At 48.8% G+C, this 25709-nt stretch overlaps 2 protein-coding genes across 4 annotated transcripts in view; one reads left to right on the forward strand and one right to left on the reverse strand.

The window, feature by feature from the left end:
- The window catches only part of UCK2 (uridine-cytidine kinase 2), a 73746-nt gene extending 57111 nt beyond the window's left edge, over positions 1 to 16635 (reverse strand). For both annotated transcript variants that reach the window (XM_082702299.1, XM_082702298.1), the window contains exon 1: positions 16502 to 16635. In XM_082702299.1, the coding sequence (XP_082558425.1) occupies positions 16502 to 16600 (99 nt within the window). In that variant the 5' untranslated portion in view covers positions 16601 to 16635. The remainder of the gene's footprint in view (positions 1 to 16501) is intronic.
- LOC309849596 (uncharacterized protein) lies at positions 16599 to 25709 on the forward strand (the record flags this gene model as incomplete). Of its 2 annotated transcripts, XM_082702304.1 has the most annotated exons (4): positions 16599 to 16943; positions 17530 to 17633; positions 18421 to 18532; positions 25526 to 25709. In XM_082702304.1, the coding sequence occupies 3 exons, from the start codon at positions 16599 to 16601 to the stop codon at positions 18518 to 18520; spliced, it is 549 nt and encodes a 182-aa protein (XP_082558430.1). In that variant the 3' UTR covers positions 18521 to 18532; positions 25526 to 25709. The 2 variants fall into 2 exon arrangements, with proteins under 2 accessions (XP_082558430.1, XP_082558431.1); XM_082702305.1 differs by lacking the exon at positions 18421 to 18532.

Raw genomic sequence — 25709 nt, forward strand, 5'->3', positions numbered from 1 at the left:
CTTCAGCTCGGGTCATGGTCTCAGGGTCCTGGGATCGAGCCCCACATCGGACTCTCTGCTCAGCCAGGAACCTGCTTCCTCCTCTCTCTCTCTCTCTCTGCCTGCCTCTCTGCCTCCTTGTGATCTCTCTGTCAAATAAATAAATAAAATATTTTTTTAAAAAAAAGGATTTTATTTATTTATCTGACAGAGATCACAAGGAGGCAGAGAGGCAGGCAGAGAGAGAGGAGGAAGCAGGCTCCCCGCTGAGCAGAGAGCCTGATGTGGGGCTCGATCCCACGACCCTGAGATCATGACCTGAGCCGAAGGCAGAGGCTTAACCCACTGAGCCACCCAGGCGCACCAAATAAAGTTTTTTTTATTATTATTATTTTAAAAAATAGGGGTGCCTGGGTGGCTCAGTGGGTTAAAGCCTCTGCTTTCAGCTCAGGTCATGATCCCAGGATTCTGGGATCGAGCCCCGCATCGGGCTCTCTGCTCAGTAGGGAGCCTGCTTTCCTTCCTCTCTCTCTGCCTGCCTCTCTGCCTACTTGTGATCTCTCTCTGTCAAGTAAATTAAAAAAAATTTAAAAAAAAATTTTTTTAAATAAAAAAAAAAGAAGGCAGCTGCTCTTAAAACTCTCAGTCTCCTGGAAAGACAAACAGTGGCCAGCAACACTTAGGGCTGCAGGGGGGAAAACACAGGATAGGCACCTGGGTTCAGATAGCAGGGGACTGACAGACACACTGCCTCGGGCTTTGAAGTGACCAGACAAAAGAGGAGGGGACAGCATGTCAATGAAGCAGAAGCAGCAACATGTCCAGAGGTACGGAGGTGAGCGCTCTGCCATCTGGGAACAGGAAGGCGCTGACAATGTGTTTTGGGAAGGGACAGGATGGCACAGGGGGGGCGGCAGGAAGGAAGCTAGAGAGACTAAGCCCGCAGGCTGGGGCGGGCATGGGGGGGCGGGGGGCCAGGCAGTGCTGATGACAAGACTGAAGGTGAAGGAGAGCCACCCGGAGAAGTTTAGGGGAGTGACAGGCTTGATCACAGCCGCATTGTCTCAAAAGACTGCTCTGCTCCAACAGCAACGTGGAGAATGTTTTTGAAAAAGGTCCAGACCGGCAGCTGGGAAGTTGGCCACTGGAGAGTTACCGTGGCGATAAATGATGGATGTAGGGAAGAGAAGTGAATTTCAGGAGACAGTGAGAAAGTGGAACTGACCGGACCCCAGGGGCGGGGGGGGTGGCCAGGATGGATGAGAGAAGATGCAGAAGCGCTGGCAGGACCCCGGGTTTCCGGGCCGTGCCTTTGTCCGAGACACAACATAGACAGTGCAGGTCTGTGCATGCTACCAGGTGAGGTGACATAGGACCGCTGGATGAACGGGAGAGGAGCCCAGGAAAGAACTCCGGCCAGGAAATAACGTGGGAGTCATCGAGAGAGGGAGAACCCAGAGATGGAGCTGGAGAAAACCACTGACCCGAGCAGAAGGTCCTGAGGCAGGACACATCCACAGGTAGACAAGAACCCAGAGAGAAAAAATAGGGAGCGAGGCAGAAAGCCAGCCAAGAGTGGGGAAGTAAGTAAAGTTTCCTGGAGGAAATGGTCATTGTCAAATGTTACCGAAAAGTGAGCTCCTTATCAAGGACTTACTGGTGACTTTGACAAGAAAAGCTTTACAGCAGCTGTTAACATGTTCCCTCCTCTTGGCCTCTGACTGCTTACTGACTACACACTTACAGGGCCCTTGTCACACCTTCGATAACCAGAACGATGTCCTCTCTGTGCACAGGGCTAAGGATACACAGATGGAGTGGCCTGTTGTGCCGGACCCGGGGATTCAGTCACGGATCTGCCAGCCGCCCACGGACGAATGCTACTGGAGAGTGAGGAGGGACTGTTTAGTTGGGCTTGGCAAACGTTGCATTATACACCCACCACGTGGTCAGGTGCTGTGCTGGACCCTGGGTTAGCAGACATGAGTCAGACCCAGCCACGTAGCCCCACGAGGTCACTTCATCTACTGCACTGCCCTATTCCCAGCACCTAGCAGAGCACCTGACACTTCATAAGCAATCGAGCATTTACTGGATGAACAAATGAATGGAGGAGGACATGACCTACTGTTTCCGAGGGCAGAGAAGGGTAAAGCTTTTTTTTTTTTTTTTTTTAAGATTTATTTAAGAGAGAGAAAGAGAAAACAAGCAGGGGCAGAGGGAGAGAACCTCAAGCAGACTCCCTGCTGAGCGCACAGCCCCACACGGGGCTCCACCCAAGGAACCCCAAGATCATGACCTGAGCCAAAACCAAGAGCCAGAAGCTCAACCCACGGAGCCACCCAGGCTTCCCCAGAGGTAAACCCTTTAGGAGACATCTGTGATCTGGATTTGACCAGCAGCAGGATTCTGCTAGGCACGTGATGCCTGAATTTTTTATAATCTCTCTTCTATACAAGACCAAGTTCCTAGAATCACACAAGTCTTTGTGACCCCAGAGCCATAAAACAGGCTTTGTCTCTCTTCCCAGTCATCAGTGAGGGCAGTGATGAGCACAGGGGCTGCCCATGGTGTGGGGCACACTGGAGTCCTGGACTCGGCGAGGACTTCCACAGGTGTGTTCACGTTGGAATAATCCACTGAACCATTTAATACACTTAAAATGTGCAACTTTCGGGGCACCTGGGTGGCTCAGTGGGTTAAAGCCTCTGCCTTCGGCTCGGGTCATGATCCCGGGGTCCTGGGATTGAGCCCCGCATCAAGCTCCCTGCTCAGTAGTGAGCCTGCTTCCCCCTCTCTCTCTCTGCCTGCCTCTCTGCCTACTTGTGATCTCTGTCTGTCAAATAAATAAATAAAATCTTTAAAAAAAAAAAAAAAGAAAAGAAAAATGTGCAACTTTCCCACGGGTTCCATTTTTCATTAGGAGGGTTTTAAAAAAGGAGTGTTAGGAAGCAACCCGTTCTTCCCCTAACAAGTTCACTTAACTCTTTTCAAGAAAAGTTCTAACTTGACAAGTGCAAAAAAGGACTGGTAAGACCTCCAGCAAGCTGGTAAAGAGAGAAGATGACCTCAGCCCCTGGCAGGGAGTGGCCAGTATCTGGCCAGCTGGGCGCCCGCTATCAGCAAAGAGGGGCCACTGCCTCCAGCAGTAACATCGCAAGCGTGAGTAGAAATCAAACCGTCCTAACAGGTTCTCATCACTATCAGTGACACCACACTGGGACACACCAGGCTCACGTGTCCAGGAAGCGGAGCTGGTTAGAAGGACAGACAGCAGGATGGTCACACACCAGCCCAGAGCACAGACTGCGGTCCCACCAGCTGCAGAAACGTCACAATGGGGAAGCTGGTGCGACTTTTCTCACTGCTTCCTCCCACCCACTCTCCAAACCAGACAGTATCTGCCTTTCACAGATGTAGAAACAGGCTCAGGAGAAAACAGATTAAAGTGGGGGCAACCGGTGACTCAGTCAGTGAAGCGTCTGCTTCGGCTCAGGTCAGGATCCCAGGGTCCTGGGATCAAGCCCCACATGGGGCTCCCTGCTCAGCGGGGAGTCTGCCTCTGCCTCTCCTTCCGCCCCTCCTCCCGGCTCTTGCTCTCTTACGTTCTGTCTCAATTAAATAAATGAAATCGAAAAAAAAAAAAAAAAGTGGTCGAGCTGGGATGTTTGATACAAGCGTGGCGGACTCTGAAACCCGTCTCCACCCCACCCCATCAAGCTGTCTGGACTCACGGCAAGAAAGCATTTTCCAGATGAGGCCTCATAAGGCTTCGATGCTGTCACACCATTCAGACCTTAAACCCCACCAAGACCACAAACGGAGCCTCCTAGCAGGCCTGATGTATCTCCTCTCAGAGGACACCTGCACAACACACGCTTCTGCACCTCAAGCGAGACGTCTCCTGATCCTGGCCTCTAGAAACCTCTATAAACCAAATGGCCCAGCCAGCACACAGGCCCTCAGGGCTGCGCCCTTCATCAGGAACCAAGCAGTACTCACTGCCTCTCTCCTTCGAATACTCTTGTGTTCCATACTATGTGTCAAATACTATTCTGTCCTGTCTGTCTTCAAATATTTACTCTCTCTACCAAGGAAGTGGAGAAAAATAAAGCCAAGAACTGTAGGAAAATCAATGGGCCATCAGGAGACAGGTCTCACCCTGAACAGCAAGGCTCTTGGCCAATCTCCTCACCAGACTCAACGCATGGGGAAAAAGTTCTCTCAGACAACCAGTAGGGCCACCCAAGAGAAACACACCCTGGGCAGCCCCCCAGAGACAAAAGTGGTCATGCCACAGCTGCTCTGGTGAGCGACCACGGATTCCAAGGACGCTGTTGGTGGAGATGCCAACCCGGGAGCACCCAGATGGCGCCAGCCTCCCCCGGCGGGCCCCCTGGGTATACGCCTCGGGTTCTGAGTTCTAGTCCTGCTCAGAACTGCTTCTCATTGCCGATCCTGTCATAAACCGACTTCAAGAGTTAAGACCATTAATAACTCCAATTCACTGTGTTTGCGTTCCTTTGGTCCCCCCCCCCAAAAAAAATGTTTTAAATGGCAGCATCTCAGCTCTTAATACTGCTGTTTTATAACAGAAACTGAAGTTTTATAATACATGTAATTATGTATCATCTATGTTGAGGAAGAAGAACATTAATAATCCCAACAGGACAACGGCTTCAGAAAGTGTCTTTTTTTTTTTTTTTTTAATTTGACGGAGAGAGAGGTCACAAGTTGGCAGAGAGGCAGACAGAGAAAGCCTGGGGAAGCAGGCTCCCCACTGAGCAGAGAGCCCCACGCGGGCCTCAATCCCAGGACCCTGAGATCATGACCTGAGCCAAAGGCAGAGGCTTAACCCACTGAGCCACCCAGGCGCCCTGGAAAGTGTCTCTGTCCAGTCAGATCTCTACAACTCAACTAGGATATATCCTATTGCCTACAAGTCATATTAAACTCAGAAGCTGAAAAGCGCCCATGCCCCCACCTGCAGATTTCCTCAGCACTTCCCAGCTCCAACCCCAGCTACAGAAGGCCTGGTCGTCACACGAAGGCGAGCTGCCCCCAGTAGAGATAGCTTTTCTCCAGAGATGATGGCTCTGTCGTCCCCTAACATAGGGAAGATAATCATTTTGGCTTAAAAGATCAACTCCTCTAGACGTGCCTGGGTGGCTCAGTCAGTTAAGCGTCTGCCTTCAGCTCAGGGCATGATCCCGGGGTCCTGGGATCAAGCCCCACATCAGGCTTCCTGCTCAGTGGGGAGTCTGCACCCTCCTCTCCTTCCAACTCATGCTGTTTGTCTCTCAAATAAGTATTTTTACAGCATTTCTTGAGTTAAAGTAAAGATCCGGTTCATATTAACAAGCATCTAATGTGACATCCGTAATAAGAATTTGGTAAGATGTAAGTTACCCTCCAGCTGATTTCATATTTTTACAAATGCACCATTAAACAGGAACCTAAGCCTACACTGAGCTCTGAGACTAGCTAGCAATGTGCCAGGAATCCTACCCACGTAAAGGGACTTCAAGAGGTACAAACAGGAACAGCCAAGGGACAACTATCCACATCTCCCGGCAACCGCCAAAGCAAGCAGGTTTGAACAATGAAAACCAGTATTAGGAGAGATAACTGAGCCAAGGAGGAATGTATTCTTAACCATTTATTCAACAAGTAATTGAGTGCCTAATGTGTGTGATTTTATTTTTTTTAAGATTTTATTTATTTACTTAGCTGAGAGAGAGAAAGAGAGAGTGCACAAGCAGGAGGCAAAGGGAGACTCTCAGAGGCTACGCTGAACACAGAGCCCCCCATGAGCCTCGATCCCACGACCGAGAGGCAGACGTTCCACTGCCTGAGCTACCCAGGACCCCCTCAATTTTACATAATGTGACCATGAGGAGATGAGAGACTCAACCATGCTGGTATCTGAGGGAAGGGCTACCCTGGCAGAAGGAACAGCCCGTGCAAAGCCGTCCTGAGGACCCTGTGGAACTCTGCAAGGACTCTAGCTTCTCTGTTGGGAGTAAAAACAGGAAAACTACTGCAGGGTTTTAAGCAGAGCAGAGCAATTAATCTCCAACCTTGACTTGAACAGGATCACTCCGGCTGCTGTGAGGACAGCAGAACGTACAAGGACAGAGGCAGACGTGAGAGCCGGCAATGACCCAACTGAGCTGTTGATGGCTTGGACCAGGGGGAAGCAGTGACAGCGAACAGGGGCAGACTGGGGACGTGCTGTGATAGGAGAACCAGCAAGCCCTCTTCATGGAATGGAAACCACTGGAAGAGAGAGTCAAGAATGACTCCCAAGATTTAGGTCTGCGTAACCAGAAGGATGAAGCTCTGGCAGCTGGGCTGGGAAGGCTGCAGGTTGAACACACGGGAGGGTAAGGTCAGAGTTAAATACTGGCCATACTGAGATTCCAGTTGAGATCCCAAGAGAAAATGGCAAGGAGTCTGAGAAAGGGGTCCTTAATATTTGGCTATTCAACAAATATTTACTGAGGACCTACCTAGGCTCTTTGGCCCGTGTGCAGGCCTCAGGCAACAGTGAGGGAAAACAAAGTCTCTGACGCTGACTCGGCAAGCCAGGCGGACTGAAATCCTATGACTGAGGTCTACTGGGATGCTTCAGCCACACAGAAGAGGGACATCTAAACGTGCCCGGGAGGACTTCCCAAGAGAGAACACATACAGAAAGATGAGCAGGGGTTACCCAGGTAACGAAAAGGCAGGTAGGTAAAGGGAAGGATGCTAGGAAGACAGCGACGTTTATGAGAGGGAGATCTAAGTTCCCAGGATCTACGAGAAACCCAGTTAATACCCAGTTGAAGTGGATGCTGGCACCGGGCAGGGAAACAGCCTTTCCGGACCCCACCACAAGATCACAAATCCCAAGTGCGTTATGCAGGTATGGATGGAAGAAGTACTTGGTGTGTGACCAACGGTGAGAAAACAATCAGAGAACACGTGAGGCGCGCTACAGACCTGAGAAATGTTAAGGGATGACAGGAGCCTCTCCTGGAGATGCGTATTAACAGACAGCTAGTCGATAATGACAAAGCCAGGCCAGAAGCCGTGTTCCCTACATCGGTGGCCAGATGAAGGGGCAACGTGAAATACAAGTGCTGATACTAAAAAGTGAATGGCTAATGATGTAACAAAATCCTTTTACAAATCTGGAGGTCTCCAGCTTCCTGCTTTTGACAACATCACAGGAGGTGGGCGGAAAGGATGATTCATCCAAAGATCCTGGGTTCTGACATGTATTTTGAAAGGTACAAACTGAGTGACCTTGACATAACAAAAGCCCTTCCATTCCCATCCACTTATGTCAGCATGGCTTCTGGAAGCTTCTATCTCTACAAGAGACAAACCTTACTCTAGCATTAAGTCATAATGACCCACAAGTACACATAAGTTGTACTGGGTGGGAGAGTTTCTTCTATCTCATCAAGTTGTTTTCCAACCAATGTCTACCTTTTGTGTCTAAGAATTCATCAAAATGTTTGTCTACCTGTTCTGATTAGCTTATGGCAGTAACGACAGTAATATAATCTGAAAGAAATTAACACTGAAGAGACTTAGAACAGGAAATACATCATTCCAACGTACACATGCATTTTTGTTGCATAAGGATGATAGAATGATCAACAGAAGATTTTCAAGCATAAAAATAGATGAGAGTAAGCTAATATTTTGTGGATAAAGTGGAATTGAAAGTGTGATTTCGTAGAGAAAAAACGAAGCTTTCTGGCTCAAATAAGAGCCTTTTCATGTATTTTTTAATGGACAACAACAGGCCAAATTACTACAGTATGCAGAGCCCACTAGATACACTTAGAAGATTAAAACAACCATTATTTCAGAGTATCCATATTTACAACATATCAGAAATAGATCCTTTGCAACTCTTTAATCAGGGTGAAAAACACCTCCGGCAAAGGTTTGTGATAAGATAAAGGATTGCCCAGAACTTCTTTTAGCTATTGAGATGCAAACAGGTTTGAAGAACAGAGAGCCACTCCAGGTCAGGACTCCTAGGATCCTCTTCTACCACAATCTCTACAGCCTGAGACTTACCAACCTGCACAGGACAGAGCTCTGCAGAGACAGAGCTCCCCTACACCACAGGGATGGAGGTCATGCTAGAGACATCTGCAAGACTTGGGGCTTCCCTGGACAGGCTGAAAGTGGATGTGTGTTGGGATATGACAGAATGGCCCTTCAGCTAAGGGGAAAAGGCCAAAATTTCAGACAAGAGAGCACACTTAGGGACTGATCCAAACAATAAGGAAGCACTACCCTACTTCACCTGCACACATAAAACTCTTCCAAAGTCCTCCAATGTTTCCACAATTCACACAAAGGGCATGTGGCCGAACCTTGTATCACTACTCCTGTAAAAAGGACTACCACAAACATGAGATGGGGACCACACCGAGCAGGAATAAACCTGCAGGCCACCTGCTCCACAGGATACTCAAGGTTACTATGCAGGGGAGTCGAGGTCACTGTAGGAAGTGTAAGAGGTTCAGAGACACTCCTGATACTTTTCCTGCAGTTTCACAGCTTGTAACCCTATGGAAATAACTGCTTTTTCCTTGTACTATGGAAAGGCCATTTTTAATAGCCAGATAACAGAGCAAACCGATTTTTTTGGAATTATCACTTTCTCCCATCATCATTCAAAATTTCTCAAAGCACCTGTGAGCCACTTTAGAACCAATGCCCCCATTTCTAATCAAATTGCTGCTTAGGAGAGGTCGGAAGGTTTAATGCTTTCTAGGATTCTTTTTTTTTTTTTTTAAGATTTTATTTATTTATTTGACAGAGAGAGACACTGAGAGAGGGAACAGTAGCAGGGGTAATGGGAGAGCGAGGAGCAGGCTTCCCTCCAGGCAGGGAGCCTGCTGCAGGACTCAATCCCAGGACTCTAGGATCATGACCTGAGCCGAAGGCAGAGGCTTAACAACTGAGCCACCCAGCCGCCCCAACGCTTTCTAGGATTCTTCAGACTTTTCCAGTTATTATGTTAAGTAGTCTACTGATGGTAATTTTAGGACTGTAAACGCTTTGGCTTTCTCTATGTGCACTTTCCTGTTCACTTCACTTCTGCCTGCATGTGACCTAAACGCGGATTAGTATTTTTTTGTCAACATCTGATAACACCTTTTGTCTTTTAGATACTCCTCTCTTTAGGGAATCTGGGTGGCTTTGTCCGTTTTAAGTGTCTGCCTTTGGCTCAGATCATGATCCCAGGACCCTGGGATGCAGCCCTGCATCAGGCTTCCTGCATCAGGAAGCAGAGAGCCTGCTTCCCCCTCTTCCACTCCCCCTGCTTGTGCTCTCTCCCTGTGTCCAAAAAAAAAAAAGCAAGGTAGAAACTCCTATCTTTCCCTTTTTATTTTCATGTAAACTTTGCAGTTATTTGTTCATCTAGAAGTACTTCTCTTTCAAAAATAAGGTTCTGACTGGTGCCTGCGTGGCTCAGTCAATGAGGCATCTGCCTTTGGCTCTGGTCATTATCCCAGGGTGCTGGGAATGAACCCTGCAACAGGGCTTCTCCCTCTCCCTCTGCCTTTTTGCCTGCTCCTGCTCTCTCTCTCTCTCTCTAATAAATAAATAAAATCTTAAAAGAAAACAAGTAAATAAAGTTTTTACATTCTGGCTTTACACTGGAGTAAAAGAAAACAAATACATTTATTAAATGTATGTTATACATTTATAAATGTTAAATGTTAATACATTTATTAAATTATGTTAGAGATTTGAAAATGTTTCCACTGTTAAGCAACTCTGTTGCCAAAACTTATGTGTGCACCTACAAAATTTGTAAACAGAAACTTGTAAAAACTTATAAAATAAGGACCTCCCGTAGAGTTAAAAACCATTAAAGGGAGTACCTTGATTTGCAAAAACAGCTGAAAGATGACAAAAATTTTCTAGATGGTTTTGGGGGGTGGGACTATTGTGATTTGGTAAACACTGCAAACTGGGGAGTTTCTTGTTCCTGGATCTTTTAAGGAGATGACTTTTTCAAAGGTGATGATCTTTAAATCTGGACCAAAAGGACTAAACATAGAACTAAACCTTCAGCCTTCTAGTCACCAAGACTAATATCACGAAGATCTTCCAAGTTCCCTGAATCACCATGTATGAAACAAGATTTTTAAAAATAAATCACTCTTCAGTCACAGATAAAAAACATTTTAATAACAATCAAAAGGTTGGGATGCCTGGGTGGCTCAGTCGGTTGAGCTGCTGCCTTCTTGAGCTGCTGCCTTCGGCTTAGGTCATGATCCCAGGGTTCTGGATCAAGCCCCACATCCGGCTCCCTACTCAGTGGGGAGCCTGCTTCTCCCTCTCCTGCCTGTCACTCTGTCTACTTGTGCTCTGTATCTCTCTGTCAAATAAATTTTTTTTAAATCTTTTTTAAAAAAATCAAAAGGTTTTATACCATTAAAGAAACCACCTTTTTTTTTTTAAGATTTTATTTATTCATTTGAGAGAGAGACAGTGAGAGAGGGAACACAAGCAGGAGGAGTGGGAGAGGGAGAAGCAGGCTTCCTGAGCAGAGCAGGAAGCCCGATGCAGGACTTGATCCCGGGACCCCGGGATCATGATCTGAGCCAAAGGCAGACAGTCAATGACTGAGCCACCCAGCACCTCAGAAACCACCATTTTCAGTGTTTATTTCATTTTTCTCCGTTTTGTAATTCCAATTTTTGTTTTAGAGAGATTATACTTATATAATTCATATATATGTATACATGACTTAGGATGATATAGAGATGATCGCATGCTTCAGTAAGTTGGCTTAATGATAAAAATGGTCTGATGGGCAAGAAAGCAAGCACGCGTGCACAGACCTAGAGTATACCCTCCAAGCTTTCTCACTGGTTTCAAACATTGAGACACACATCTGAAAGACCTCCCAGATCCAGAACAGTCCAACAGCACCATCTCAGAGCCCACTGGCAAGAAGAGTCAGGCCCTCAACAGTGAAACTCCCCCCACAATCTGTCCCCAGCCCAGAACTTCACAAAAGCAAGACTCAACAAAGGAAATGAGGACATCCAGGCAGAAGATCTCAGCAAAGGCCACAGAGCTGGAGTCGGGTGACCACAGAGAGCGAGCATCCGAAGCCACACTTCAAAGACCTGCTAGGCAAGGAATGAAAGAGAAGGCAGCTGACGCAGGCACAGCTGGGGGAAGACAAGCAGCAGAAGAGGAACACACTTGACTCCTCGGGACCTGCTGTCTCTTCTTCCCTCTGCCAGGCACAGTACTAGGTGCCGGCCCACCAAATAGGACAATTTCCTGCAGAGCCGGTAAATTCCTGGGGCAGGGGGAAAGCCAGGCGCACCAGGCAGCCAATCTGGCTGCAACAGGGGGAGCAAGGGGAGAGGGGCAGGAGGTCTGCAGGGCCAGGTCGCATCATGGCCACGGTTTGGGGTGACAGAAAACACACAGCACCAGCTCCGAATAAAAGAGCAGGACCAAACCAGTCCCTTGGTTCTGGGAGTACCTCACAGAAGGAAGGTGTGGAACAAACAGGCTGGCCAGATGGGGATGGCTGCTGAGGTCTCAGGAACAGGGTGATGGAGCCAGGGAGAGGCAAGCCCACAGCACATTCCAGAGTGCTCCAAAAGTAGATGCTGAGTCACAGCCAAGCCGAGCCAAGGTGACAGCCCACACCTCCGGGGGACTGCAGTTTTCCCCTCTTGGTCTGTATTACTCATACACACTCAGACCAACCTCCCCCAAAATACCTCAGAGGACTGGCTGCTGCTTGTGGAGACAGCTCAGAACAGCACAGATTTCGGAAAACTCTGGCTTCCAATCCAAGTCGTATCACTTACCAGCCCGTGACATCAGGCAAGTCAAAACCAGTCCTAACCTTGTGCGCCTGGGTGGCTCAGTGGGTTAAGCCGCTGCCTTCGGCTCAGGTCATGATCTCAGGATCCTGGGATCGAGTCCCGCATCAGGCTCTCTGCTCAGCAGGAACCTGCTTCTCTCTCTCTCTCTCTCTCCCTACTTGTGGTCTCTGTCAAATAAATAAATAAAATCTTTAAAAAAATTTCTCCTAACCTCATCTTCCACCATTTTCCATGAATGAGGAACACACCTGCCTGGCCTCAAAGAAGAGATAATCCAACGCTTTTAAGATGAACTGGCCTGGGGACACCTGGCTGGCTCAGTCAGCAGAGCAAGCAACTCGCGATCTCAGGGTTACAGGTTCGAGCCCAACCTTGGGTACAGAAATTACTTCCAAAAAAAAAAAAGAGAGAGAGAGAGAGAAAGAGGGAGAAATCTTTTTAAAATAAATAAATAAATAAACTGGCTTGATGGTGAAAGTGGTTTAAGCAAGTTTTAACTGTAAATACCACGAGCCATTCTCTCAGGTATCTTCATATCCCAAGTTCTCCTCAAACGCACGTCATAGAGGACACCTGGGTGGCTCAGTCAGCTAAGCATCTGCCTTCAGCTCAGATGATCCCAGGGTCCTGGGTTTGAGCCCCACGTGACATCGGGCTCCCCCCACTCCATGCTCCCTCTTTCTCTCTCAAATAAATAAAATCTTAAAAAAAAAAAACCACTTAATACAGTATTCTGCACAATGACATTCATTTATCAAGTACCTAGTTAGTACATATTAGATAACTACTAGGCTCTGAATAAGCAATACCACTGTATTAGGGTTTGGGAGCTCTTAATATTTGGGTCATTGCAACATGAATAACAGAGTTAAACAGGGTTTCCACTGTGGCTTCAAATCCTAGTTCAAATAGTTTAGTGAATGAAAGAATAAAAGAGTCATTACAAATTTTGGTCTGCCTAACTCAGCCCAACAAACGCCAAACACCAATGCTGTTATCAAACACCGAAATGGGCAGAAGGCACAGATAACGAATATGGGAGATGCTCTTTCAGAACTTCTTTTGGGGTTGGGGGAAGGAGTCAGCAGGCAACCTACACTACTACGCAACCACATTACAAGGCAAAATGTGGTGAAACTATAGGAAGCAGGAGAGACACCAAGTTAATTCTGACTAAGGAAATGAGTACAGAGTTCCCTGGAGGACGTATGTGCAGAAGTGAAGGCTTAAAAGGATGATAGGTCATTCTGGACAAGACCCAGAGCAAAAGTGTAAGTGAAAGCAGCTCTACAGATGTGTTTGTGTGCATGTGGGGGGGAGAGGGTGACAAGGGGAAGGGGAAATGTTCACTAAACAATCTGCGACCACATTGGGGGGTCAAGGGCATGTCCGCTGTGCTGAAATGTTTGACCTGCTGTCTGGGCGATGGAGAGTGGCCCAAGGTTTCCAGACAAGACAGTGACACAGTCAGAACTAGAGCCAATGAAGCCCACTCTCATGGCAGTGTGAAGAAGCAGATGGAGAAGCTATTTTAATCCGCCAAGGAAGAAGTCACAGCAAGAAGAGGGAATGGCCCCCGCTGTCAAAGCCATACAGGCAGGTAGAGAAGTTTACACTACTTTTTCCCCTCTTCCAATGTGACTTTCTGCTCTCTCCACACCTATCCTTTAGGGGAAAGGTGAGAACCTGGTTTTTAACACAGATCAGAACAACTTTCTCAACCCACTACAATTTTCAGACGAGTTTTTAACAATGACTTGCCAGGTCAGCCTGGTGAAGCTTATCTCAAGTTCTACGCATGCTCACTTATCAAACAAACTGGAAAATGTGATCTATGGAGCCGCAATCACTATTTTCACCTTGTACAACCAAAATAATTTAGTCTGAGAGACAATGCTTGAACTTAGGGCAGCCTCAACATTAACATAAATTAGAGCCCTCAAGAGAAACTGAACTGGGGGCTGTTTTTTTCTTATAAAGGAAGGATGGGGGAGGGGGCTCCAGATCTATAGGGCTGGGCCCAGGGTACAAAGCAATCTGCATTTCCATTTCCCTTTGAATCAAGCACTTCTGAAACCATTCCCCGGTCATTTCCAAGCAGCCAGTTTCCAAGGTGAAGGTTGTAAACGTGTGTCCCTCCCCGCCCCCTAGCACCTTAGTCTTACTTTTCCTTAGTTAAGTCTTCCCTAACAAAGCAACAGCAGGCAGCAGAGAGCACCAGCCTAGAACCCTAAAATATGACCTGAATACATTATTTGCCTCATCTGGAAGTGATGAGACTAAGCGTTGGACTAACTGTTGGGACTCTGAGGTTCCTTCTAGCTCTAAAATTGTCAGTTTTGATGATGTTCTTGGATCCTCTGGCTTCCTCCAAATTCTTTAAACAAGCTCATAATAAAAACCCAGGGAACAGAGGATCAATCTGGCTTCCAGATCCTCTTGCCCTACTATGCTCAGACTTCCAAAGGAGGTCCAGCCTGTTGATGCTGGTAATCCTCTAAAAGGGAAAAAAAAACTTGTAATTTTTTAATTCCTTGCAGGAAAGGCATTAAGGACTGGAATAAGAGAACCAAGATAAAATTGCAGCAAATGAACTATAATATGGAATTCCAGAAGTCCAATGCTCCTTTGGACTTCTTTTACAATAACAACAACAACAACAAAAACTGGTTAGTCTTAGACAATGACACAGTATTTATCAGTGCCCAAAGTGTACAACATGCTTTACGCTGTTTGCTTTTTTTCTCTTCCAGCTGACTTCTTGCTCTCTCTAGACCTATTCTTCTGGAGGAAATACAAGAATCTGGTTTTGAAGAGAGAGTTTCTTGAGAGTTTCTATCATCTTCCCCCTTGATGAGGATCCCAGGGACAGCGGTTACTACTCCCATCATGGCTCACGACCAGCTCCCACTTGACACATTACAGAAGTAACACTTAGGACTTAACACTGAGTATCAACTGAGACCAGGAAATGACTGAGGGCCACAAAAGCTAGGAGAATGGACTGATTCCCCCCTTTAGGGTCTCAGCTTCCCCCTCTATAATGACTTTACCATTTAGATGACTGCCAAGGACACTGTGTCTATATGCCACGGTCATCTGCCAATTTAAGTCTCCCTGCCCCCAGGAGGACGGACCTTAGGTAAGTATTTGGGACCAACTATGCGTCAGACTTCATGCTCGGAGAGCTGGGACAGCCATGAAAAACAAAAAGGTCCCATACAACAGGCATGTGCTATGGAAAGAGGGGAGGGAAGGTAGTCCTAAAAGAACACGGAAAGCTTCCTCAAAGGGCTGGGCATCGTGGGTTTTGCTTTTACGTACTATTTGAAAAAAAAAAAAAAAATGCATTCAGCCTGGCGCAAATGCCACATCAGCTTTGGGGGCCTAACACTGCCAGATTCCCAGCCCCGGGAGCTAGAGACAGGAGATTAAGTTGATCAATAAAGAAGTTTCCGAGCGCCAGCGGCCGGGTCCGGGCCCCACGCGCCAAGGGAGTCCAGACCTGGAGGGGGAAATGCGAAGCCAAAATGGAGGAGGGGCTGGAGGAGTCGGCTCGGGCGCGAGAACCTCGTGGCTCGCTCCTCATGGCGCCAAGCAGCCTTCCTGCTCTGCTCTCCCGGGCCCTGAGAGGCAGCATCCCACGTCGCCAGACGCGGCGCGCACAGCCCCGGCCCGCAGGCTCGGCTGGTGGAGGGAGCCCGCGCTCCCGCCGCACCCCGAGGTCGCCAAACGCCCCGGGAAACAAGCACCCACATCTCAGGGGCATCAGGGGAGCCGAGAAAGAAACATCTGGGAGGACTCCACCCTTCACCTGCAGAAAAAGCCCCGGGAAAGCGAAAAAGCCATTTCCCTAGTTTCTCCTTGCCTGGCCGATAAAACAAAGAAAGGCACGTAGGGGAGTGGGACACCCAGAGGATGACCCCTTTCCGTGGACCCAAGACGCGCAAGCCCCGGACACCGAGGGGCCCGGAGCCGGAGCAACTTTCTCATTGAAGCCGGCCACGCTTCCTCTCAGAACCGTGGAACACCAGAAGCCCCGGCGAGGAGCCTTCCGTCGATGGCACCGCACCTGGCCGGCGCTCGGGATTTTCCCCAGAAAGCCCTGCAGTCCGCAGCCCACGACCGGCTCCCGGCCCCGGGACGCCGCCTCGCGCGTTCTCGCAGCCCGCCGGGTCCGGCTCCCCGGCTCGCCCCGCCCCGGGTCCCCGGGACCTCCCGGCGGGGCTGGGGGGTGGGGGGCGCACCGGGGGCTCGCCGGCGACAGTGTCTCAAGCCCTCTCCCCCACCGTCCGACCCGCCGAGTAAGCACTCGCCTTCCCGGCCGGTGCCCCCATAGGAGCCGGGCCACGAGTTACCGCAGCGGAGAAGAAGAGCGAGCGGGAGCGCGCCAGCCCCGCGACCGGGGGTCGGCGGCAGCCCCCTCCCCGGGCCCCCCGAGGACCGGAACCCCCGCCCGCCCGCCCGGCCGCCGGCCCAGCCCGGCCCGCAGTCGGCGCGGGGAAGACTGGGCGCTGGAGCGCGGCCAGGAGCGGAGGCGCGCGGGCCACGCGGTGGCTGCAGCAACTGACACGGCCCGCGGCCGCGCCACATGCTCCGCCGCCCGGGCCCCGCAGCGCGGCGCCGCGACCCCGCCGTACCTTGCCGCTGGCCGTGCCCCCGCTGACGCCGATCAGGAAGGGCTCGCCGCCGTTGGGCTGCTGGTGGTTCTGCAGGGTCTGCTCGCTGTCCCCGGCCATGGCTGGCGCCGCCCCTCCTCCCGCTGCTGCCGACCGACGCACGCTCCCCGCCCGCGCCCGCGTCGGGCTCCCCCGCTCCCCGCGGCCGCCGCTGGGCGCTGCCCGGCTGCCTGTGAGCCGCCCGGAGCTCGGCCGTGGGGCTGCCTTTCCCGGAGGCGCCGACAGCCTGCCTCTGCCCGCAGCGGCCGGCTCGGTTTACAGCCCAGGCGGAGGTCAGCGTGATGCCGCTGCTCCAATCCGGGCGGGCAGCGCGCTGCTATTCGCCGAGGCGGAGGCGGCGAGGCGTCCGGCCCCAGCCTCCGCCCCTCCCGGGCCCCGCCGCCGCCCGAGGTCTCCCGGAGAGGTGTGAGCCCGGCCCTCCCTCCCCTCCCCCTCCGCCCCCCGCCGGGTTAACCCTTTCCCCGGGGACCTCCGGCCGACCGAGGGCGGAGAAACACGCGCTCGGCGCTTTAATTGGGTGCGCTACCCCCCCCCCCTCTTTCAAAGGGGCCACAGAGCTGGGAGGGCGGAATGCCAACGCCCCAGGTTTGGGAAGCAAAATTCGAACAAGCATGGAAGGTTAAGACGAAGCAAAGAGTTAAGGTCATTTGCCCATTATTCAGGCTAAAAACTTGTGTTTTCCCCAAATGAAAAATTTTCCCCCGCCCGTCTGCCAAAATATGTCAGACTCTGGCTTTAAATATTTCCTCTCTTGGAAACACCATCCTCCTTAGTAGGCGACTCCCTAGAGTCCTTGTCCCTAGAGAAGGGTATTGGGGGGTGGGGGGTATCTGAAGGGCGCGCTCCCTCCAAAAAGCAAGGCCCTTTCAAACCATAGTTTGAAGTCACAAAGACTGAGGTTCCTGTGGAATTAGGATTTATGGAAACATTGAAATAGTAATTAATGCCATTTTGACCCATTAATACCATTAAGTGAACTGGTTTTTCAGAGATGGGCCATTAGTGACTTGATGAGAAAGGCCGGATCCGACGGGGACTCAGAGCAGCCTCCACCTCTGGAGGAGGATTTCTCCATTCACATGCAGTTGCACAAGTGAGTTACATCATCTCCCTGTGCCTCAGTGTTCTCATCTGTTACATGGGAATAATAATGGCACCTCCGTCCTAGGATTGTTGCGTTAAATGAATTCTTATAGATAAAGTTCTTAGGATAGGGGCGCCTGGGTGGCTCAGTTCTTGAGTGTCTGCCTTCCACTGGGGTCATGATCCCAGTGTCCTGGAATGGAGCCCCCACATCAGGCTCTTGCTTCGCCCTCTCCCACTCCCCCCTGCTTGTGTTCCCTCTCTCGCAGTCTCTCTCTGCCAAATAAATCTTAAAAAAAAAAAAAAAGTTCTTAAGATAGCTGCTGTCACAGTCTAGGCCCTATGCAAGAGATGGAAGAAAACAGGCTCCTACAAGGCTGGGACCCCAGAAGGAACTTTTGTTGGGGTACAGAGGGGGAGAGGTAGGACTAGATCAGTAGCTTCTGGCCTCTGCCCCGGTGAATCTGGAACTGATGAGCTGATGTGCTCCTACAGGCTCAAAGAGAGCTTAAGTCAACAGCATTATTTTCAAACTTAGGTACCTTAAATTCAGAATTGTTTTAATTGCTAAAGAAAATTAAGAACATTAGAAAGCACTCATGTTCTTTTCACTTCTGAAATATTTCGTGTCCCTACCCAAAACCAAACTGCACAGAAGCTCAGACAGGAGGCTCAGATGGAGAGAGTGGCTACCTGGGTGGGAGGGGTCAGCTGGAAGGAGGGCGCCTTCCCACATGGCTGTGGGGTGGGTGGGTTTTAGGCTGCCTCTTCTCCCCAATGTCGTTTCTCCACTAAAGAGATCTAACAGCCTTCAAAGACTTTTGTGAGCTCTTTATAGCCCAAGATAAAGCCTGTTGGAACTTGGACAACGGGATGGACCCAGAGCTAAGGAGGTAGAAAAAGAAGAGGGTAAGATAATGCCGCATCGCTTCTGAACTTTGCCCCAATCTCCACCTTCCTTCTTTCTCTAGCTTTTTTCCCATGATATTTCATCATAAAATTTTCCAAACATTGAAAAAAAATTTTTTCAAACATTGAAATATTTTACAGTAAACACTGATAGCACCACCAACTGGACTCTGCCGTGAACACTGGACCATACTCCTCACACTCGTCAGCTACCCGTCCCTCTGTCGGGCCCATTTTGCCTGGAGTTTTTTTGCCTTTCCCTTGTTCATTGGAAGTGGCTTCCTCCAAACTGGTTTATACTTTCCTTGCTATTTTTTTTTTAATTCCTATATTCCCAGCACCTAGAACAGTTTCTGGCACATGTAGGGCCTTCACAAATATTTGTCGAACAAATGAAGAAACGCCATGTTTCGTTGCCACATTCCCGAGGCCCACTGAGCAGAAAGGCAGCCGGCAGGAAGCACTTATGACGTGTTCACTGAGAATGAATCAGTGACGACTACGGAAGAGGTCAAAAGTACCAACAAGTAAAGTTCACTGCCACCATTTTGAAACGACAGGTGGCATTCCCTAGGGGGTATTTACATGGTTACTGCTCTTAATTCCAAATGTTCTCTTTTCCTGGCATTCCAAGTGACTGTCTACCACTGATCTTGATTATGCGTCTGTGAACTAGTTGAACGAACCCATTAACTGAGCTAACTCGTTACACTTATCTGTACCTTGTTTAAGGATTTTATTTATTCGTTTTAAGATTTTATTTATTTCTTTAATGTAATCTCGACTCCCAATGTGGGGCTTGAACTCACAGCCTCAACCAAGATCAAGAGTCACATGCGGTACCGAGCCAGCCAGGCACTCCTTCTGTACCTTGTTTAATAATTCTGACCTCTGTGCATAAGTTAATACACATGAAAGTGCCTGAAACACACACACACACACACATACACACAAGCTGTCTATATAAAGGTAAGGCCTAATTAGCAAGGACACCCAGCTGCACTCTGCACTCTCTGTTTTCCCTCTCTTCTGTCCCTAGGGCTGCCTTACTTACAGGTAAGGAAGTTACCCTAGTCCATTTAAATTAAGAGTATCCTGAGCACTGGTGACCTTGACAAGGACTTTTGCATCTCTGCTCTCTATAAAGCCAGCCAGGCTGTCTGTGCTATTCCCTGTGCTGTGTCATCCTCTCTCAGGAGCCTGGTCACCAAATCCCATAGCTGGGGACGTTCAAATCACGTTTGAGTCTCCCAGAGAAATTACACTGCAGATTCTGAATTAAGTGATTTCCAACTGTCCTCCCTCCCCTCCCACCAGGAAAAAAATCAAATGTGTTCAATAAAACCCAGAGTTAGAATAGATTCAAGGGAATACTATTTTCTAGGTATCTGTGATCATTTTCATTTATATTTAGATTTCCGTCTGATCAAGTTCTGGCCTAGTCAACATATGGCAATGAAATCAGCATGAGTGTGCAGCTATAGCCAAAAGAACGAGAGACAGGGAGGCTCACAGGCCTCATCTGCCTGCCTTCCCTCTAAGTGGCTGTAGGTCCGCACCAGACAGGGAACACTACATTTTATCTCCATTGGGAAAGTTCTACCTCTAGGTGCCTCACAAACCATGGCTAATGCTCTAATTGCTTATCCCATTTCCAAATCAGAAAAAAAAAAAAAAAAGGTTATCAAAACTTTAGCTTGTCTCTGAGACATTGCAGTTGCCTGTATTGCCTTTTATCAATCAGTAATTGCTTGGACAGATCACAAATACTGTTCTGAAAAGACAACCAGATGATACAGGGGAGCTGCTTACCTCTAGCTTTGTGATCTTAATCACATTCTTAGATGCTGTTGGCTGCCAAGATGCAGCCGGCTCAAACCCCAGCAACAGCAGCAGCAGTAGCAGCTGGGAATACAAAAGCTTGGACCCCATCCCACAGCTAAAGAATCCAAAACTTCATGGGCGGAGCCCAGCAGTCTGGGTTGGATAAGCCCTCCTGGTACCTCTTCGCACCCACCTAAGGTTGAGAAAACACTGATGTAGTGGAAACAAGACAATGACCTCTAGTTGGGAAGGCAAGGTTTACATCCCTGCTTTGTTGCTACTTTGTAACCTTTGGTAAATTACTTCATTTCTATGGACTTCAGTTTCTTCAGCCTTTAATTGATACAGGGCTTGTAGGATGCTTGTGACAATGAAGACTGTATCTGGGTCTACAGCAGTTGTCAAATGCCATTTCTCTCCCCTTCTATTCAATCACAGATCACGGCTCTTCCCCTAGAAGTCCCACCATTTAGGGATTAGGAGCTCCAAAGATAAGAATTCCTAATCCCCAAGGTCACTTTAAGGTAAAAAACAAACAAACAGGGGCGCCTGGGTGGCTCAGTGGTTTGGGCTGCTGCCTTTGGCTCGGGTCATGATCTCAGGGTCCTGGGATCGAGCCCCGCATCGGGCTCCCTGCTCCGCAGGAAGCCTGCTTCCCTCTCTCTCTCTCTCTGCCTGCCTCTCTGCCTACTTGTGATCTCCGTCTTTCAAATAAATAAATAAAAAATCTTTAAAACAAACAAACAAACAAACAAAAAAACGAAAAACCAAAAAAAAAAAAGGTAATATTCAGAACACGCAAATCTACATCTAGAAAGTAGATTGGTAGTTGCCTGCAGCTAGGGTGGTTAGGAAGGAAATGGGATTTATTTATTTATTTATTCAGATACCCTCCACGCCCAAAGTGGGGCTTGAACTCAGGACCCTGACATCAATAGTCAGTGTTCTACTGACGGAGTCAGTCAGGTGCCCCCAGGATTTCTTTTTAATTTTTTTAAAGATTTATTTACTTCTTCTTTTAGAGAGAGAATGCAGGGAAGAGCAGAGGAAGGGCAGGAGAATCTCGAGCAGATTCCCTGCCGGGTGCAGAGCCCGATGCGGGATTCCTTCTCACAACCCTCAGATCACGACCTGAGCCAAAATCAGGAGTCTGCATATAACTCACTGAGCTACCCAGGCATCCCTCTCTTTCTTCTTCTTTTTTGAATTTATTTTAGAGAGACAGAGAGAGCAGAAGCAGGGGGTGGGACAGAGGGAGAGAAGCTTAAGCAGGCTTCATGCTCAGCATGGGCTCCAATATGGGGCTTTGTCCCACGACCCTGAAATCATGACCTGAGCCAAAATCAAAAGGCAGATGCTTAACAGATTGAGCCACCCATGTGTCCCCCTCTTTTTAGGAAAATGTTCTAGAATTGACTATCTTAGTGGTTGCACAACTTTGATATTCATAAGAACCACTGAATTGTAGAATTTAAATTGATGAATTATATGGTATGTGAATTGTATCTCAATAAAGCTGTTTAAAAGATTAAACAGAGAGACTATGAATTAAAAAGAGTATCATAAGACTTTATAACTTCTGATATGTTACATAAATGCACATTTTGTTGATTTCATTATATTCAACATATTGATTTTTGTGCATACAGCTTTCCCCTGCAAAGATAATAGTCATATGAGGGCCTTTATTTTGGGGGCAGAGGGAGAGAGCATCTGAAGCAGGCTCCACTCCCAGTACAGAGCCAACATGGGGCTCAATCAAGGTCATGATCCCAAGATCACGACCTGAGCCAAAATCGAGAGTCCCAGACTTAGAACTGTTAACGTACAGATTTTCGTTCCATATAGATTTTCCAGTTTTTGCCTCCTGTCCCCATACTAGGATATATTTTCTAACAAGATGCTATGAAAGTAGGACTGGGATATCATCAGGGGTTTAGGGGTCTCGCCCAGACGCTACCAGGCGCCCAGGAAGAGCAAGCTCCTGGTAACCCCATTTTGTTCACTCTCTGCGTTCTAAGCCTTTTAGCTTCATCCTGTTCCCAGGGCTTCTCCCAGACCTGCGTCTGACCCTTCCTTTCTTGTCCTGTCCCCAGACTAAACCTTTGCTCTCCTGCTGCAGAAGTGCAGTGACTTCCTTCACTTCCCCGAGTGAGCCGCCAGGTCATCTTCTCTGTAAATGCCCCATCCCCCACCACGGCGCCCCCGCCTCACCCTGGCACTGACACTCTTTCTGTCACACCGTAAGTGATGCCCTGGAGTTGGGGATGAACAAGGGTGGGACGAGAGTTTGACAAGGGAGACCCTAACGGTGCAAAACGTAAGGAGGCTCTGACTTCCAGAGGGAGCAAGGGCCGGTGTAGGGGCAGCCTTGAGAACGAGCCCCTCCTTAAGGGTTGGCTCTGAGTGCCTTCCTTGCTTCACCCCAGTCCCAACCCTGGTGAGTAGCCAAAGGTGAAGCAGTGGGTTGTGTGGCTGATGGCAACCGTCTTAAAGGAGTAGTTAACTCTGGTCTGGTGGCTTGTATGAGATGGGTGGCCCAGGATGGCCGGTCTGACTGTCCTTGAGATGATGGCCTGAAGCTCCAACTCGTGTTGGAGGCCAAAGGAGATGAACAGATCCGGCAAATTAGTCTTTGCTCAGGGTTCAACTGGTCTCTCTCTTTCTTTTTCTTTCCTTCTTCTTAAGTGGTATTTCTCTGTATAGTTATTTTGGTGTGCCCAAGTGAATTCTCCCCAGGTCATTAGGAGGGAAAATTAGTTAAATTCTGCTTTGTAATGAAATTACAGCTGTTCCCGGGGTGGGGGGGAGGAGGCCTAAGGCTTAATGGGAGGAAAGCTAGTGTTTCAGAAATATTTTTAGTCACAGACTAAAAAAAACTAACAAAAGCAACAGATTCCCCAGGAAAACATGTGCCCACGCATGCACACAAGTAGAATTTTGAGTATAACTTACTCAGACCCTACGTCACCCCAGTTGTCAGTCTGGTAGCCAGGAGAGGAAGTAGGGGTGAGGGCAGCTTCTGAGGAGAGCGTCTCAGAAGTGTTAGCTCTTCTTAGGGAATATGGGCCGCCTCTGCAAGCATAGAGGGGCTGGGGGCATGGTTGTTGCACAGGCGATATGCTCAAGGTCATCCATCCGGGTATCCCATATTTTAGGACCCTCGAGTTTTGTCATGAAGGCCCTGATGTTCTCCTAACCCTTCTGCCTTAGCTGACCAATGCAAACAGTTAAGGAGCCCTAAGGCTCTCACAGTTAGTTTTTTAGCCTGCCACTCAAACGTGCCTGCCCTTCTACTGCAAGAGATCAGGGACTCTTTGGAAGCTACCAGAGGTGTTCTGACTCTCACTTAACCATTGACTCCTTGCTAACAGAAGAGTATCACTACAACTTTAAAACAAGCCAACTCCACTGTCTTTGGAGGCTTTGGTCCTCCATATATATTTTTTTAAGATTTTATTTATTTATTTGACAGAGAGAGAGCACAACCAGGGAGAGCAGCAGGCAGAGGGAGAAGCAGACTCCCCACTAAGGAGGGGGCCCAATGCAGGACTCACATTGGATTATGGATCACCTTGGATTATGACCTGAGCAGAAGGCAGATGCTTCACTGACTAAGCTGCCCAGGTGCCCCAAGTCCCCATATTTTGAAAGGCCTTAGCCTTTGTGCCTGCTACAAGCTCTGCCTTCTACCAGGACATCTTCCCAGGTCACCCCTAGGGAAACCTACCAGCTGGGTCACCACCTTGTGCCGTGTCCCAACCAGGACAGCATTCTACTCTTCAGCTGGGCAGAGATGAGCCAGTCTTAAATTCCCATCTGACCACCCATTTTCTTGGACCACTCTTCATACCATTTGTGGTAATCTGGGCACCCTAAGAAGCCCGTGCCAATAGGATTAAAGACGGGGGAATGCCTGTGAGAGGAAATGGCTGTGAGAGGAAATAGGAAGGAGCCAGAAGAGCCTGGGAGAGAGATCCTTCAGACCACAATATGGGCTTGACCCCGAGTATGGGAGAGACACAGAGACAGGGAAGGGTGGGTTGAAGCATTCTAGACTACCACAGAGACTAAGAAGTTTCAGCCAACCTGTTGTGAGTCCTTAAGTCAAAGTTGTTAGCAAACACAAGAACCTCCTATCTCCTAGGAATGGCCCCACCTTAGTAGTCCAACGACATACAGTCGGTGGCTTAGAGTAGCCCAGCGGAAGCATGGCCGGGGAACAAAGGCAGCCATGTATTTCAGGCACAAGAGCTAGGGCTCTTGGTCGATATTCTTTGTAGGCAGAGCTCTTGGAGGCATATCTTCAGGCCATCGCAAACTGATAGTGAAGTACTAAAATATCCAACTGAAATTATTGAATTATCTATTGCGGGATGCATTCAAAGATCCAGCCAGCTCTCAAGTCTGCCTTGTCTTTTGTTGTGTTGTTGTTGTTGTTGTTTTGAACCATCTTGAGGTCTTATTTATTTATTTATTTTTTTAAAGTAGGCTCCAAGCCCAGTGTGGAACTCAACTCAGGACTTTAACTCACAACCTGAGACCAAGACCCGAGCTAAGATCAAGAGTTGGTTGCTTGACCCACTGAGCCCACCTGGGCGCCCCTATGTTGTTGTTGTACCCAACACGTTGGGTACTTGTACCCAAGTACCTTTCTCCTGGCCTTCCTTCTTTTTCTGATCATTTTCCTTCACCGCTTCAGGAAGCTAGCTCGGCTCTTTGAGTGATTAATACACTCCAGACGTACCTTCATCCTCGTGGAAAGAATCTTGCCTTTCCCTTGCTTGTTTACAGCAATGCCAACAGCATACTGGGCAACACTGTGGACCCTTCCAGTTTTGTCATGGCGCCACATGTTCCTTTTTGAACAGTGCCCATTCCCCTGCCGTCCGCAATATCCCCTTGTTGATTCGCATGTATGCGGACAAAGGAACAGCTCCGTGTTTTCTAAAAGGTCTCGAGAACACGCAGCAGGTTATCTCTCCTCTTTCCCTTCGTCTTGGTCTTTTTGGCGAATTGCTGGAAGATGGCAGTTCTGGCCAAAACGCTCTCTTGTGCTTTTCCCTGGGCTCTCGTGGGTCTCTGAGGTCCCCTTGACCCATGTGTAACATCCAAGTCAGCCAAGAACGTGGGAGCTTACCTGAGCCACTCTTTCTCTCTCACTTCCAGGAGTCCCCTACTAAATTTCTGGCTGCTTCACCTCTTGTTCTGAAGGAGACCCTCATCTGTGCCTTAGCACCCCTGCTCATTGCTGGCAAGCCTGGCAGGGTGGGGGGCTTTGGCCCCCCACACCCAACGGACTCTGACTCGTCTTGCAAAATTGAAAACTTCCCAGTGAAATAAAACCCGACAA

This window comes from Mustela nivalis, assembly GCF_964662115.1.
Source record: "Mustela nivalis genome assembly, chromosome: 16".
NCBI classification, from domain to species: Eukaryota; Metazoa; Chordata; class Mammalia; order Carnivora; family Mustelidae; genus Mustela; species Mustela nivalis.